Below are 15,113 nucleotides of genomic sequence, written 5' to 3' on the forward strand. Positions count from 1 at the left end.
TCCATCCATGCTTTTGTTCCGGCCCTCCGGTCCAGTTTAAGAACCCATTGTGGCCCTTGAGTCAAAAAGTTTGCCCACCCCTGCATTAGAATCACCTGGGAATCTTTTTAAAATCCTGATTTCTGGGCCTCATCCTTCAGAAATTGTTTCTTTGTTACTAATGTTGTGGCCCCACACCATAACAAAGAAACAGAATTTCCAGAGGATGAGGCCCAGAAATCAGGATTTTAAAAAGATTCCCAGGTGATTCTAATGTGCAGCCAAGTTTGAGAACCACTGCTCTAGGGCATGTCTGGTCCTTCTCGCTCAGTCCTGATAGGCCAGACCTCAGCAGCAAGCTAACCTACCGGTCGGAACATCTGCCCTCTGGTGGTCAGTGCACGTCATAGTGACTGGTTGACAGGTCGACTGTCTGCCCCCGGTGGTCAATGCACGTCATAGCGAGCAGTTGAGCGGCCTTAGCATGCCATTAGCATATTACACTTTGATTGGTTGAATGGATGACTGGACACTTAGCATATTAGGCTTTTATTATATAGGATTGAGATGTAATTGCCATGACATAAAACTCACCCTTGAAAGTGTACAGTTCAGGGTTTTTTAGTACATTCACAGCATTGTGCAGCTATCCCCACTTTGTAATTTCAGACTTCTTGTTTTAATTACAGATCTTCTAGGATTGACCCCTAACTCTTCTTCCTTGATAAACTCACTCAAAAGGAGGAGGAGGGAGGGGAGAGAGGTGAGAACCAAGAAGTGCAGCATGATATTTTAGGAACCCATTTCTGAACAGTTAACTCTATTTCAATATTTGTAAACACCCTCAGGAGCACCAATGCAATATTAAAAATTAGAGGCTGTATAGAGCTTGGTTTAGGAGACATTCTGTTATTTCCTAGTTTGACCCTTGGTCTAAAATGCGGACAGTATAGCCTTGTAAACATTTGCGTTAAATAACTCTTTTCTTTTTCCAAATTTGTAAAAAAACAAACAAACATTTTAGAGTTGTTTGAAAAATTTAAATCCACTCTAAAATAGATATTTGCATTGATGAGTCACTCACCTCTGGTATTATTACAGTTCTGAAGCTCATTTTAAATAGCTACATTTTAGAAGTGAAGGGGAACTCGTAGCATTAGACATAACTCAAGGACTCTTGTTTGTGGCAAGAGATTCCACCACATATCTTTGTATGGTTAACATAATTGTTTAAGATATTCTCCCAGCGACATTACTGTCAATTACCAAGTATTATATAGTCAGAGTCCCCACCTTGTATTCCATTTGAATCCTACTGTTTTGCATTATTTTAACTGGCCACATTTTTATTTTTATTGAGGCAAAGGCACTACAAGGAATGTGGTTATCATGAGCTAATCTTCCCCTAGGGGTATTTGGGATAGTTTCTGCCTCTGAGATTGTGATTGCTTTCTGATTGCCATTGAGCTTGAACATGCCTTACTGCTTAATTATGCAGCGCTGTTGCCTTTCTCATGTGATAGGCTGGGCCAGCTGAGAAGTATTTCCAGAGCTCACTATTCAGGATGAAGGAAAGAACTGAGAGAGCAGGTGTTTCTATTTATTTTTTTCTTTCCTTCTTATGCTCGCTCTCTCTCTCTCTCTCTCTAATGTTCCCCTCTTGTTTACAAGGTTAGCTATTATCTCTGGGTCATGTAAGGATGTCTTTGTGGTATAATTGGTCTCTAGACTGAGTATCAGCACCATATTGATACCCCTCAGGGGTCTTCTGCCTTCATCTTTGGCCAGTTCTTCGACCGTAATACTGGGTCCTTATCGCTCCCCAAATTATTTTCAGGCCTTTGTTGAGTGAAAGAATATAATATCAAAGAATATGTTTTAATTTCGGGATTGGGCCCACAACCCAGGCATGTGCCCTGACCTGGAATTGAACTGGAATTGAAGCTGAACTGCCAACCTCCTGGTGCATGGGAAGACACTCAACCAACTGAGCCACATCGGCCCGGCTGGGGCTTCATACTTTTGTACAATGTAAATATACAGGAGAAAATAGAAACACACACACACACACACACATTTTTTTTAAAGGTGCCCTTGCCCAGCCAGAGTGGCTCGGTTGGTTGTGCATTGTCCTGTGCACCAAAAGATTGCCAGTTCAATTCCCATTCAGGGTACATGCTTGGGTTGTGGGCTCAATAAAAACATATGCTCTGGTGAGGATTAAAAAAGAAAAGCTGTCCCATTGCAGAGTGCAAGTATAAATTAGTTTCAGAATCACCACACAAAACTCTCTTGCTAACTTTAATCGGGAATTTTTTTAGAGAATGATAGAAAACACAGTGCTAATGAGTAATGTGCCCAGAAGCTCTTATTATCGGGTTGGCATGAATTCCACTTAATGACAAGCTTTCTCAAGCAGCAGTTGATTTTAATCCTGTTTTCATTAGTGAGGTATAAAATGTTAATAATACCTTCCATTGTGCTGTTCTTTTGTAGCATAGTAGCATATGTCTCCCATGTTCACCAAGACTCCCTTTAAGATTCTACTAGTAACTTCCTATCTCATAAATAATAGTTGTTCAGGAAATAAAAATGTATGTTTTCCCATTGTTAGCTATATGTTTTTCTAATAATCACATCTGAAGCTTATTATGCAGTAATAGCCTTAAGATATTATTTTTTTAAATGTACTACTTTGGTCTTAATACTAGTTTTTAATCTCCTCTTGTTTCTGTGAAGTCTGAATGAGATTTTCAAAATTGAATAATAATTTGATCCGTTAATCTTTTGAAGCTAGTAATTTTATTTTCTTCTCTTTGCAGTCTCTGAGGTTCGCAAATGAATAGAGCTTCATTACTGCAGTCTGCATTTAATAACCATTATCCATTATCTTGTAATTAAGACTCCCTGTAACGAATCATGAGGACAATGCAAAAATACATAGTACATTTCTTTAATGAACTGGAAAATGTTCATCTTGTTCTATTTAGTAATGAGTTGCTGAATAGTCATTAAATCCACTGGAGAATAGAGCTAGATGGATTTTGAAGACTGTCTTGAGTTTGTGGTTAATCTATTAGAATTAAAATTTCATCTTCTATTTTTATCAACAGCTGATTAGAAGTCATTCTGTTTGACCAAATTGATTAGAAGACCATATACAAGGGCAGCTGTTGTTTAATGAAAGTTTTTAATGAAACTGTACCGTGGAGACTTGTAATTATGGGCCTTAGAAAAGCTTTGAGTTGCTTTAGACCACAAAAAAGTATTGTGCTAGAGATTTCAAATTAGGAAAAGAAAAAAATACGTTTTGATATAATACTATAAATTTATATTAATTTTAATTTCAACTAATTACAGTTGAATACTAGTCTATTTAATGTGTTACTTTTGACTTCCAGGCCTTTCATCTTCTAAGTTAGTCATTTCATTGAAATTGTGGGTACTGATGAGAGAACATTTATATGGATAGCTATTCTAATTGTGAGATATTTTCTCATAAGGTCTTTTTCCCCAAGCTGAGCAGAAGTGAGCTTGGTTAAGGTTGGATTTACATAAGCTCTGAGGAGAGTCTATGGTGTTCTGTGGTGTTGGATATTCTGAATCTAGCATTTATTACTCTAAGGTAATTTTGTTTTAGCAGAGGGGCAAAGGAAGCAATATTAAAATGAGAAGTAAAACAAAAGTGTGTGCCCGCTTAGTCCCATTGGAAAGTACATTTTTTTTTTGACAGTAGTATAATACTAATGTACTTTCTATAGTATTTTGTATGATGAAAGCTAAGTTTGATTCCTGGGTTTACAGAAATAGCCAGTGGTGCCTGCATGCCTGTAATCTCTTGTGTGATCTCTGACTCTCCGTTGTCTTTCCTCCTCCCATCTAACTATACACCAAATTTAGCATCTTAAACACTGATTTCAGGGGACAGACCTCATGTTTCCTAAGGGATTTTTATAGTCACACTAGAGGCCCAGTGCACGAAATTTGTGCATGGCTAGGGTCCCTAGTGGCTGCTGGCTGCCAGCCGGGGCCTCCCTTCCCCCGGCTGCCTACTGCCACTGGCCAGGGTGGGCCAGCCAGGGGGAGGGGCCATGGGTGGTTAGCCAACTGGCCCCACCCCCTGGTTGAACTCCTGGTCGAACTCCCCGTTGAGGGGACAATTTGCATATTAGGCTTTTATTATATAGGATGTTCCAAAACATACATTGACACACTCACACCAACTATCACTATCCCCCAACCCCCAAGGTCCCTGCCCCTCAAAGAGATTCCTTTGATGGATCCATTTGTTATTCTTTGGATGTGTCTTATATTTTCTATGCATGTGTTTCTTCTGATGGTGTTATTCTTCTATTCCTCTCTTCTTTATTCTCCTTCAGGGTTTGTACCAAATTCTACCTATCCGATATTCTAGATAAAGTGAATCTCTCTGAATCTTTCCAATTCTACTTGACTATGATAGTTTCTTGGCATATGTCTAAAATACCTTAAATACCATACATAATTGTATCTCCATCCATATCTGATTTCTAAATAATAAAGGCTGCTCTTAATATTTAAGGACTTCTGGTTTTAGCTTCAACATGTAGGGAATTTGGAAGTTGTCATTCCTGTTCTTTAGAACACGAAAAAGCCAAATAAAAGGAAAATCAGTGACTTTTCTAAGACCTGTCAAAGAACTTAGGGAGTAGGGCAAACTGCCCCCTTGAAATCTGGAAAGACAGGGAAATCCTAAGAGCCACAATCGAGATCTGCTTACCTGCTAGAACAGCCGTGGGCAAACTACGGCCTGCGGACTGGATCCGGCCCATTTGAAATGAATAAAACTATTGAAAAAAAAGACCATACCCTTTTATGTAATGATGTTTACTTTGAATTTATATTAGTTCACACAAACACTCCATCCATGCTTTTCTTCCGGCCCTCCGGTCCAGTTTAAGAACCCATTGTGGCCCTTGAGTCAAAAAGTTTGCCCACCCCTATGCTAGAATCATACACTGGTAAGAACACTTAGGTGGTAAATTTGACAAATTGTTGGAAGCTTAGTGTAACCCCAATACTTTTGTGGGTTTTACCTCCAGGAGCCCCAGATTCTCACAGTGAAAAGCTAAGAAAGAACTTGGTTCTGGCAAGGAAGGGGAAGATAATCATTGCATAATATGTCCAGAGTGTTCTCCTTAACAAAGGCCTAAATCTTTACTAGAGTCTTATCTTACCTGGAAGGGCATTTGTCTTCTAGTCTTCCTACCTCACCAAAGTCGGGGAGAAAAGCTAGGACACATTTGTGAAGGTTACAGCCCAGTGGCACAGACCCACTATTAGTAAAAGACTGATATTTAATTATAAGATTATAAAATACTAGAGGCCCGGTGCATGAATTCATGCATGGGTGGGGTGCCTCAGGGTGGCCTGCGGCAATTGGGCCTCAGTTCGTGCCCCCATCCTTGCAGCCCCAACATCCCTGCCTGGCACCCTGCTTTGGCCTGGTGCCACCTGCTCATCTGCTCCACCATCCCACCACAGTCCTGCTCTCATTGGGGCCCATCGGGGCCAGCAGTGCCTCCACTGCTGCCCACTGCCCGCTGCCAGCGCCCTTTTGTCGACGCCCACCATGTTTTGCGCTGCCCCCTAGCAAACATTAAGCACAGCCCAACTCCTAGCCAGATTAACATAAAATCTCACACCAAAGGCCTGTTTATATCATAGTTGTATCCTATTACCCAATATGTCATGTCCAGCTTTCAGCTAAAATTATGAGATGCTAAAAGGCAAGAAAAAGTACAGTCTGGCTCTAGCTGGTTTGGCTCAGTGGATGGAGCATTGGCCCTCAGTCAAAGGCACGTCCCTCAGTTGCAGGCTCGATGCTCAGCCCTAGTCAGAGCATGAGCGAGAGGCAACCAAATGATGTGTCTCTCCCGCAACAATGTTTCTCTCTCTCTCTGTCTCTCCCCCTTCCTTTCACTTTCTCTGAAAATCAATGGAAAAGTATCCTCAGGTGAGGATTAACTACAACAAAAGACACACACATACAAAAACCCCCATAATCTGTAGAGACAAAGCAAGCATTACAATCAGATTCAAATGTAAAAGAGAAGTTGGAATGATCAGAAAGAGAAATTTAAAATAGCTATAATTAATGTTAGGGAAAAAATAGCATGAAAAAATGAAAGGTAATGTAAACAGAGTGATGGAAACTCTTAAGAAATAATCAAAAGGAAATGCTGGAAATAAAAAACATGAACAAAAAATGAAGAATGCCTTATGGGCTCATCAGTGGGCAGGATTGAGCCCATTAGTAGACGGGCTCACCAGTAGACTGTGGAAAGTACTAGTGACCATGAAGATAGGTCAAGGGAAGCCCCATAAAGTGAAATATAAAGAGAGAGAAAAAAGGTTGAAAAATACGGAACAGAGTTTCTAAAAGTTTTGGGACAATTTCAAAAGGTGTGACATATGTGTAATTGGAATACCAGAAGAAAAATAAGAAATGGAGCAGACAACATATTTGAAGTAGTAATGGTCAAGAATTTTCCAAAATTAATGACAGATACCAAACCACAAATCCAGGAAGTTGAGAGAATACCTAGCAGGATAAATATTTTAAAAAATTACACCTAGATATATCATATTCAAATGGAAGGAAACCAAGGGCAAATAGAAAATCTTGAATTAAAAACAGAAAGAAAATACTGATAGACAAAAATGGAAATAATTACAGTGGTCTTCTTATTAGAAACCATATCAGCAAGAAGTGAATAGAGTGAAATACTTAAAGTATTGGGAGGGGGGAAAACCCTCACCAACCTATAAATCTATGTCCGGTGAGATTATCCTTTAAAAGTGAAGGAGCTTAGCCATACAAAAACTGAGGGAATTTGTTGTCAGCAGATCTGCCCTGTAAGAAATGTTAAAAGAAATGTTAGGAGTAGGACAATGATGTAAATCAGAAACTCTATATTAAAACAGGAAGAATGTCAGAGAAAGACTAAATAAAGAGTAAACATAATTTTTCTCTTTCAAGTGATCTAAAAGAAAACTATTTAAAGTAATGACAGTAACAATGTATTGGGTAAGTATACCAAATAGAAGAGTGAAATATTCTAAGGAACAGAAGGGAGGAATTAGGAATATTTTGTTAAAAGGTACCTGAAATACTTGTATGGTGGTACAGTCTTATTTGAAGGTAGACTTAGATTGTTAAAATGTATATTGGAAACTCTAGGACAACCAATAAAAAAAGTACAAAAGAAATTTAACTGATATGCTGCAGGGACATAAAATGGGATTATATAAAATGTTCAATTAAAGCCAGAGAGCAGGCAGAAAAAGAGGTATAACATTTAATAAAGATAAAACAAAATAAATAGAAAATTTATAAACTGTAGATATTAATTCAACTAAATCAATAATAGCTTTGAATGATAATGGTCTAAATCTAGAAATGAAAAGAAGATTGTCAAAAAAGCAGACTCTACAATGCAAAAACATTGCCTGGAGAGAAATTTATAACATTAGGTATATATATTTTAAAAAAAGGAATGGTCTAAAATCAATAACTTCAGCCTTCTATCTTAGGAAAATAGAGAAAAAACAACAATGCAAGCCTAAGGCAAGCAGAACAAAAGAAATAAAAATCAGAGAAGAAATCAATGAAATTGAAAACAAAACAAACAAAAAAACACAGAAAAATAAAAAAACCCTAAAAGCTGTTTTTTTAAGAACAAATCAATAAAACTGATAAACTCCAAAGATAAAAGACATAAATTAATATTACAAATGAAAGGAGGATCATTACTCTTTCTACGAACATTAAAACAATAATAAAGGAATACTGTGTGTCCACAATTGAATAACTTAGATTAAATAGATCAAAGATATAAACAACCAACACTCACACAAAAAGAAAAGGTCTGAATAAGTCTATAACTATTAAAGAAATTATTTTACTTTTAATCTATTTTATAAAATATTTAAATTATAGAATGTTTTAAAATAATTATTTAATAACTCAAAATTATTAAATAAAAATAATATAACCTTACAAAAATGAAATTCAGCTCTAGATGATTTCACTGGTGAATTCTACCAAACATTTAAGGAAGAAATACCAATTCTCTACAGTCTCGTCCAGAAAATAATAGAGAGAGACTGTGAGACCATCATTACCTTAATACCAAATCCAGATAAAGGCATTACAAGAAAGGAAAACTATAAATCAATATCACTCATGAACATAGATGCAAACATCTTCAACAACGTATTAGTAAAATGAGGCCAACAGTGTATAAAAATAATTATACACCACAACCAAACGGGATTTACTTTATAGAGATTCAAGACTGGCTTGATGTAATGTAGTCCACTGTATCAGTAATGTAAGAAAGAAAAGTCATAGGATCATATAGTTGATACAGATTAGGCATTGGATGAATTTCAACACCTATTCATAATAAAAATTCTCAGCAAACTTGGAATAGAGGGGAACATCCTCAGCTTGATAAAGAACATCTGGAAACAAACTTCCTCTAACGTACTTAACGATGGGAAACTAGATGCTTGCCCCCTAAGTTCCCCTGAAGGACAAGGAAGGCTGTTCTCTCACACAGCTCCTGTTCAGCATTGTCCTGGAAGTCCGACCTGAGGCAGTAAGACAAGAAAATGGAATAAAAGGTATACAGATTGGGAAATGTGGTAAGCTGATAATGGCTCCCAAACATATGTCCACATCCTAATCCCCAGAGCCTGTGAATATTAGCTTATTTGGTGGAAAAAAGATTTTGCTGATGTGGTTAAATTAAGGACATTGAGATGAAGTGATTGTTCTGGCTTATCCAGGTGGTCCCTCAGTACCATCACAAATGTTCTTGTTGGAGAGGCAGGGGAAGCTTCAGCTCACACAGGGGAGAGAAGCAATGTGAAGAGGGTGACAGATTCTGGTTTCCTTCTTGCGAGGCTCTTTTCACAGAGTCCCCTTCTTCACTCTCTGCATTTCACTCATCTGAGATGCTTTATGAGGACTCTATTTAAACATGGCTATCTCTCCTCAAATCCGCCACTCTCTCCTGTTACATTGCTTATTTGTTTCACGGCACTTATCTCCACCTGGCTTTTGTTATATATTTAAGCTTATTGTCTTCCTCTTCCAGAAATTATCACAAGGGCAGGAATGTGGTCTGTTTTCTTTAGTGGTCTATTCCCAGCATCTAAAGAGTCTTGAGCCATGGTCGGCAAACTGCGGCCACATGCGGCTCTTTGGCCCCTTGAGTGTGGCTCTTCCTAAGCCTTAGGAGTACCCTAATTAAGTTAATAACAATGCACCTACCTATATAGTTTAAGTTTTAAAAAATTTGGCTCTCAAAAGAAATTTCAGTCATTGTACTGTTGCTATTTGGCTCTGTTGACTAATGAGTTTGCCGACCACTGGCCTAGAGCATAGTAAGCATTTAGTCAATATTTGTTGAATGAATGCATGCATGACAGTTATGTCTCCATTTTCCCACATGGGCCTACCTACAGACCCAAAGCAAAGAAGGCTTCCAGTGAACTGTTCCAATATGTCAGAATTCCTATGGTATTTCTAGACTGCAACCCTACCCAGGTCTTCCCTCCGTTCGCATGTGTATAATGCTTAACAGTTTCCAGAGTGCTTTCACATAGATTGTCTCTTTTGATTCCTCAAATATGAAGCCAGTAAGAATTTCCAGCTCTATTTTACAAATGAGAGAGATTCGGCCCCAGCTGATGTGGCTCAGCGTTGAGCATCGACTCATGAACCAAGAGGTCACAGTTAGATTCCTGGTTAGGGCACATGCCCAGGTTGCAGGCTCGATCTTTGGTGGGGGGCGTGCAGGAGGCAGCAGATCAAAGTTTCTCTCACATCTTTGATGTTTCTATTTCTCTCTCCCTCTCCCTTCCTCTATGAAATCAATAAAAATATATTTTAAAAATGAGAGAGATTAGGAGATGGAATTTGAAGGTAAATTTCAGAGCTAGAGCTGGAAACCAGATCTGCTGACTTCTAGCTCATCACGTGATTACGCAGGACTAGGGTTCACCTCCATTTGCATGTAGAATGTATGTGGCTTTGAGGGCAAGGGTGTGGATATTGTTTTTTATATTTTTCACAGCACTTTACACACAGTGCACCTACTAAAGGCATATCTTTTTGAACCTTTCCAGACACAAAATCGTTGTGGATGTATCTCTTCTAATGGAAACTAGAGGGGAAAGTTTTGGCCACTTTTTCCCTTCCACTTCCATCGATCATTTTTTCGATAGACCCTGAGAGATTCTCAGAGATTTGCCTTACCTATGGATTCAATGGGCTAGGGCTGTAAATTTGCAAAGGAATTATTTAGGGGCCTCGCTGATATTCAGATTTAGATTCAGTTGGTCTAGTGTAGGGCCTGAGAAGTCTGCACTTTTGACAAGTTCCCTGATGGTACCCATGCGGCTGGTCTGTTCTCCACACTTTGAGTATTTCAGGAATAGGTAACCACATGAAAGACAGAATCTGTATTTGGCTATATGTCTGTGTGAACTAAATAAGTTTCTTGGAGACACTGTAGAATATTGGGTAAGCTCTATTGCTTTGGTTAAAATTCTACCTCCTCTGATTACTATGCAACCTCAAACAAGTTACCTAACATTTTGTACTTCAATTTCCTCTTTTAAAATGGTGATCATTTGCTCTGGCCAGAGTCGCTCAGTTGGTTGTCCCAAGCACCAAAAGGCTGCTGGTTCGATCCCCAGTCAGGGAGTGTATGAGAGGCAACTGAGACAACTGATCAGTGTTCCTCTCTCTCTCTTTCTCCCCTCCCTTTTTCCCTCTCTCTCACTTTCCCCCTCTCCCTTCCTCTCTCTCTAAAAAAAAGTGGGTTATTTTAGTACCTAACTTTTACAGCTGTCATGAGGATTAACTGAGTTAATACTTTCAGAGCACCTAGAATAGTGCATGGTACATCGCCCTTGGTGAATCTTAACTGTTATTATTGCTTCTTTGTCTCCTTAATGTTATTCTGTTAAACTGCATCAATTGGTAGAAGATATATTTCAGAGACAAGAAGTCATTTAAAATATTTGCAAGTTATGAACTAACATAGGATTTTCATAAAAATCCTAATCTGGTTGGAAGACAGTGCATTTATTAATAAACAATGCAGTGGAAATCAGCTATTGGTGATTCATCTTGTGTTGTCACAGCTGTTCTGTGTGCTTTTTATCAGGCATAAGGAAATGAGGGAAAAATGAGTTGGCAATCCATTTTTGTAGTAAAGTGTTATATGATATTAAGTACAGGGAATAAAATTGTTTTATTCATCTCAGTTATGCATTAAATAAACCAACTTGATTTTAATTGGTGATATGGAAATATAGAGGCAAGAGCCCCGGGGATTCATGAGAATTCATTTGGTGCTTAATTTAATTCATTTTATAGTAAAGCATGGAAATAATTATTTTAAAGAGATATATATTTTTTAGTTTTTCAACTAATTCTTGAAAAAGTTGTGTTCTTCAGGAAACAAAAAATTACACAACTCATTTCTTCCACTGACTCAAAAGTGTAAAAAATAAGTGTTTAAATTGACATGTAGTGTTTCTGCCTTGTGTTTTAGGATCAGATTTTATTAAGACTTCTACTGGAAAAGAAACAGTAAATGCTACCTTCCCGGTAGCTATAGTAATGCTACGGGCCATTAGAGATTTCTTCTGGAAAACTGGAAAAAAGGTATGTTATTGCCAGCACATCTTCCTTCAGAGTAAAGCTAATGCTATTTATAATACCTGTTACAGCCCTGATAACTGTCTTCGTATGCAGAAGGTGTGAATGAGTTACCCTTATTAAGATAAATGTTTAATTTTCATTACAAAAGAACACATGCCCGGTGAAACATGTGCAGGGAACAGAGAGTGCGTGTGAGTGTGGAAGTAAGTATGTGTGATCGAGATGCAAACTTACTTTATGGCCTTTTCTTAACCGGAGACAATTTTATCACTGACAAGAAATTCCTAAATGGGTTCTTTAACGAACTAATTCTGCTGCAACACAGAGGCTTTCTGGTAAGGTGTTGGCCAGAGAAAACAGGTTAATGCAGAAATTAAACTTCCTTGAGGAATGGAAAGAATTGCAGAGTAACATTTATTGAATGATAAGCTGTGGTGGTGATATGAAAAGTATGCAATATAATGGGAAATAATCTTTTCCTGTCATTATTGAAGGACACACATAAATTGGTTTTTCTGTTGGGAAACCCCCGGTCCAGAAAAACTTATTACTTTTAATAATATGAGGTGAAGAGAAAATTCTTGAGGAGATGAACTTATTAAACAAAATAATGAAATGCTGTGAAACAGCAGGGAAAAGGTAGCTAGACGTTATATAGCTCTTGAATTAAATATCCATTTTTGCGTTTTATGGCAGTTAGATGTGCTCTTTGGAAGGCTGTTAAGCTGAGGAGGGTATATGCTAGCTTTTGTCAGCTTTTCGAAAAATAATACATATTTTTTGAAACACGAAGTTAACAGAAAAATGCGTATGAGGTGTTTTTTAAAATGAGTTTGCATTTTTCTTTTCATTTCAAGTTGCTTGTTTAGTTGCAAATTATCTCAAAAGGAATTTTTTTTACATCATTGGAAAGAACGGTAATTTTTTTTTTAAATGAGACTTTCCCTTCCTCAGAAGACATCCTGTAAAACCAATCTTGTGATTTCTGCCAAATAGAAACCCTGAAAAAGATCTTTAATCCTTTGCTAACTGGATGTGATGACTTTATATGTGGCTGTAGCTTCTGTTTATTTTGGAATCAGAGACCTTTTTGAGAATGTACTGGGTTTGAGAAGCAATTAACTCCTTCCAGAATTTTCTCCTTCAGAATAACTTCATATCTTGCCCGGCTGGTGTGGCGCAGTGGTTGATTGTCAACCAGTGAACCAGGAGATCCCGTTTCGATTCCCAGTCAAGGCACATGCCCTGGTTGTGGGCTCAATCCCCAGTGTGGGCTGTGCAGGAGGCAGAAGCGTAATATGCTAATTAGAGCAGACGTCCTCCAAACGTCCTTCCAGACGACCTTCTGGATGAAGCTGGTATTGATGTTCCTTTTTCTCCTGCCTTCCTCTCTGAAATCAATTATTATATCTATAATAATGAAAGCATAATATGCTAAAGCCTGCCGGCAACGGGAGGGAAGCCCAGTCCTAGATGCCAGAGGAAAGCCAGTGCCAGCAGTTGGGGGAAGGAAGGCCTACTCTTGCACAAATTTCGTACATCAGCCCTCTAGTATATATATGAAAGAATAACTTCATATCTTAAAAAAGTACAAAATAGGTTAAGTAACAAGTGTGACCTACATATGAAAGTTGACTCAACTTGAATAACCTCTACTTGGTTGCCTTTCTGTAGTGATTCAAATCAAAAAATTTAAGTAAAGCTCTAAAAATGAGAGAACTCCCCCCCCGCCCGCCTTCCCCATTGAGTGAGTGGGCCCACCACTTACTAGACCAGCACTTCTTTTTCTCAGCCCAGTAACATCCAAATAGATGTGAAGCCTTTTCTATTTGTAGAGGCCTGGGCGCACATCCCTGCAGTGCTGTGTCAGGGGGAGTCCTCAGTCATGTTCACGTTTCATAAGCTCCATAGTTGGGATTAAAACTCTCCATTGGGCCCTAGCTGGTTTGGCTCAGTGGATAGAGCGTCAGCCTGGGGACTGAAGGGTCCCGGGTTCATTTCCCGTCAAGGGCACATGCCCAGCTTGTGGGCTCGATCTCCAGTAGGGGGCTTGCAGGAGGCAGCCAATCAATGAGTCCCTCTCATCATTGATGTTTCTATCTCTTTCTCCCTCTCCCTTCCTCTCTGAAATTAATAAAAGTATTCTAAATAATAAGAGAGGAATATGCTCTAGACACCAGTAATGTTGGCACAAGACGTAAAATGCCATGAAAGGGGTGTTGTCTGCAGTAACATCAAAAGAGTGTGTGGAAGATTTGAAGTCTGAACGAACACAGCTGGGCTTGAAAAGATGAACATAACATTTCAGCTGAGCAGAATCAGAATCCAGGGCAGGTTGACGGAATAAATGATAAAGGCATTTAAAGACTAGAAAGTGGAGGAAGTCAAGCCATCCAGTTTGACTAAGATACAGGATATAAAGTGTGAAGAGGCTAGGGTCAAATCAGACAGGATCTGAAAAAAGCAATGGAGGTTATAAGAGTAACCACTGGAGATACAAGAGTGAGCAAACCAGGCACAATTCCTAGCCCTTATGGTGCTTACATAAGGGGATGTCACAGGGAAGCCAACTGAGATGAGGGGCATAGAGGGAAACTGGATTCATTTTCATCACATTTGGTTTCACACAGTGAGGCGCTGTTTGTGTGTCTTGCAAATCAGGTGCCTCCTTTCAGGTTGTTGACAGGTTGCCTGGGCTGTAAAGGCAGGCATCATTGACTTAAGGGGAGTTTTATAATGGGATCAGCCGTCTTCCTACTGTGATTAGTGCCACTCCTGAGAAGCAGAGGTTTAATATTTCATAACTGATTTCATTGCAGTCATGTTTTCCATGTTCTCTGCCTTATAAAAGGTGCAAACTTATGCTAGAACCTGTCTTCAAAAGCATTACCCAATAGACTTGCTGATACAACTGAATCCTGTAGGAAAATCTATATGCAGCACTGCCTAATTGATAGAAGTGCTCCTGTGATTAACATGTATGCTAATATCAGCTAATAGATTTTTTTTGGCCTCTTCTCAATAAATAACCCATCCCACTTGCCCTTGCAGAGTCATGTTTTCCATGTTCTCTGCCTTATAAAAAGTGCAAACTTATGCTAGAACCTGTCTTCAGAAGCATTACCCAACAGACTTGCTGACACAACTGAATCCTGTAGGAAAATCTATATGCAGCACTGCCTAATTGATAGAAGTGCTCCTGTGATTAACATGTATGCTAATATCAGCTAATAGATTTTTTTTGGCCTCTTCTCAATAAATAACCCATCCCACTTGCCTGCCCCATTCTCCCAACTCCCCTCACTCTTACAGAGTCGCTTGGGTTCCAGAGCAATAGGCAGATGTGGTTAGAATCTGCACAGCTGCTGCTTAGCTGTGCGACGTGTGTGATTGAGGCATGGAAACCAGG

At 38.8% G+C, this 15,113-nt stretch overlaps 1 protein-coding gene across 1 annotated transcript in view; it reads left to right on the forward strand.

The window, feature by feature from the left end:
- The window catches only part of DERA (deoxyribose-phosphate aldolase (putative)), a 95,244-nt gene that overhangs the window by 77,806 nt on the left and 2,325 nt on the right, over window positions 1–15,113 (forward strand). The window contains exon 7 of the mRNA XM_006773285.2: window positions 11,595–11,707. Within this exon, the coding sequence (XP_006773348.1) occupies window positions 11,595–11,707 (113 nt within the window). The remainder of the gene's footprint in view (window positions 1–11,594; window positions 11,708–15,113) is intronic.

This window comes from Myotis davidii, unplaced genomic scaffold (genome assembly GCF_000327345.1).
Source record: "Myotis davidii unplaced genomic scaffold, ASM32734v1 scaffold205, whole genome shotgun sequence".
Taxonomy (NCBI): Eukaryota; Metazoa; Chordata; class Mammalia; order Chiroptera; family Vespertilionidae; genus Myotis; species Myotis davidii.